At 50.1% G+C, this 1,546-nt stretch overlaps 2 protein-coding genes across 2 annotated transcripts; one reads left to right on the top strand and one right to left on the bottom strand.

Annotated features, from left to right (window-relative positions):
• Nucleotides 1-9: 9 nt before the first annotated feature.
• Nucleotides 10-585, top strand: Pmar_PMAR025002 (hypothetical protein; the record flags this gene model as incomplete). The annotated part of the gene is made up of 3 exons (XM_002769325.1): nucleotides 10-29; nucleotides 103-322; nucleotides 454-585. 3 exons carry the CDS (start codon nucleotides 10-12, stop codon nucleotides 583-585), a joined length of 372 nt encoding a protein of 123 aa, XP_002769371.1.
• Nucleotides 586-855: 270 nt separating this feature from the next.
• Pmar_PMAR025003 (hypothetical protein) lies at nucleotides 856-1,116 on the bottom strand (the record flags this gene model as incomplete). Its single annotated transcript, XM_002769326.1, has 1 exon — nucleotides 856-1,116. The coding sequence occupies one exon, from the start codon at nucleotides 1,114-1,116 to the stop codon at nucleotides 856-858; it is 261 nt and encodes an 86-aa protein (XP_002769372.1).
• Nucleotides 1,117-1,546: the final 430 nt, after the last annotated feature.

The raw sequence follows: 1,546 nt of genomic DNA on the forward strand, positions 1-1,546 counted from the left end.
TGTGTGCCCATGAAGGGTGCCTCAAGCAGGTGAGCAGGTTTCCGGGCTACTCCATAGCTTCTTTGTTTGTTTCTTTCTTCAAATGATGGTTGTTTCTCTTAGGCTCGGGACGGGACTCCGTACTGCATCAGTCACGGAGGTGGCCGTCGGTGCGAAGTGCTGGAGTGCACGAAGAGTGCTGTGGGCAGCAGCGAACGCTGCAAAGCTCACGGCGGAGGGAGAAGATGCACCGTGGACGGCTGTACCACCGCTGCCCGCCCAGGCCCCTTGCAGCTGTGCCAAAAGCATGGTGGCAAGGAGCCCAGGCGAGCAAGTGGGAAAGGTAAGTCTGGACTAGCCATCCAATCTCAAGGTATGGTTGATGGGAGATGGGCGCTTTATTCTGATTTTGATGGATCGGTTCACTTCTCGCAAGAGAAGAATGAACCTGATATGACTGCTCTTCCTCCTCAGGTGTGTACTCTGACGCTGGCGGTCCAAGATGAGAAGGGGGACATGAACATTTGGAAGGTGGAGAAGGCCGAAGAGGAAGCAGTTTTGGATGCGCTCGGTGACGATTTTGTTTTACTTGATATCCCTGTTTAGGTACAATCCGAAGGATGATGGTCACTGACCATTGGTCGGATCTCGACCATCATCCTTCGAAGATCGAAGATATGATGATTATAAAATTTTGTTCCAACATTGAGTACTATTTATTATATGTTAACATACTTGGTTCGTTGTGTTATGCAAGTCATGGTACAAGGCTGAGGACCCCGGGCGTAGGAGTTTCACACTCCGCGAGGTGCCTCAGTATGACACTCACAGAATTCGTCCAGGTGCTCTCCCAGCGTCAATGCAAGACTCGCTCACCTAGCTCTGTACAAAACGGCAGTCCAAGGCAGGCGAGAAGCGAGTGGATTTGAGGCTGTTGTACAGCATCTCAGCCCCATAAGCGCCGAAATCATCACTGTTATTCTGGCCGAATGCAATATGTCGATTGGCCTGATTCAACTTCTGCGCAATTTCCATCCCCGATAATGATGGGCGAACCTCGGCCATCAACCTTTGATCGTCGACGATTCGAGAGACGTCCAATTGATGTCGTAGATGGCTGCCAAATTGAGCTATCATGATTGCGACTGATTATGTATCTGCCTGTTAGATTTTCGGTGTTATTACAGTCCCGACACGATGTATGGTACAATGTTCCTGGGTGGCTTTGTACACCTCAACTCTTGTGTCGATTGTCCCCAACAAGTTGCGCTGTGCGTTCGATGTGCGATCGTGTGATCGATTTTACAGATTTAGCTATGCTCGGCTGTTACGTGTCGATTTGTGCCGTTTCCCTGACGTGAACTCGTTTACTATCCATGTTGAGGTGTTGAGTGCTCCTCGTGGCTGTTTGACGAGTGATAGAGTATCCGCGGCTCGACTACTGCCGCGATCTCATCATCAGTCAGCGGCCTCAGGGGCGATCCTCGGTACATATTATTGAGCAGCAGAAACTAGCAGTGGCGACTCTTAACGATAGAAAGTCACTTCCTGAATTCTGCGATAACGA

Source organism: Perkinsus marinus (genome assembly GCF_000006405.1).
Source record: "Perkinsus marinus ATCC 50983 genomic scaffold scf_1104296966008, whole genome shotgun sequence".
NCBI lineage: Eukaryota > Perkinsozoa > Perkinsida > Perkinsidae > Perkinsus > Perkinsus marinus.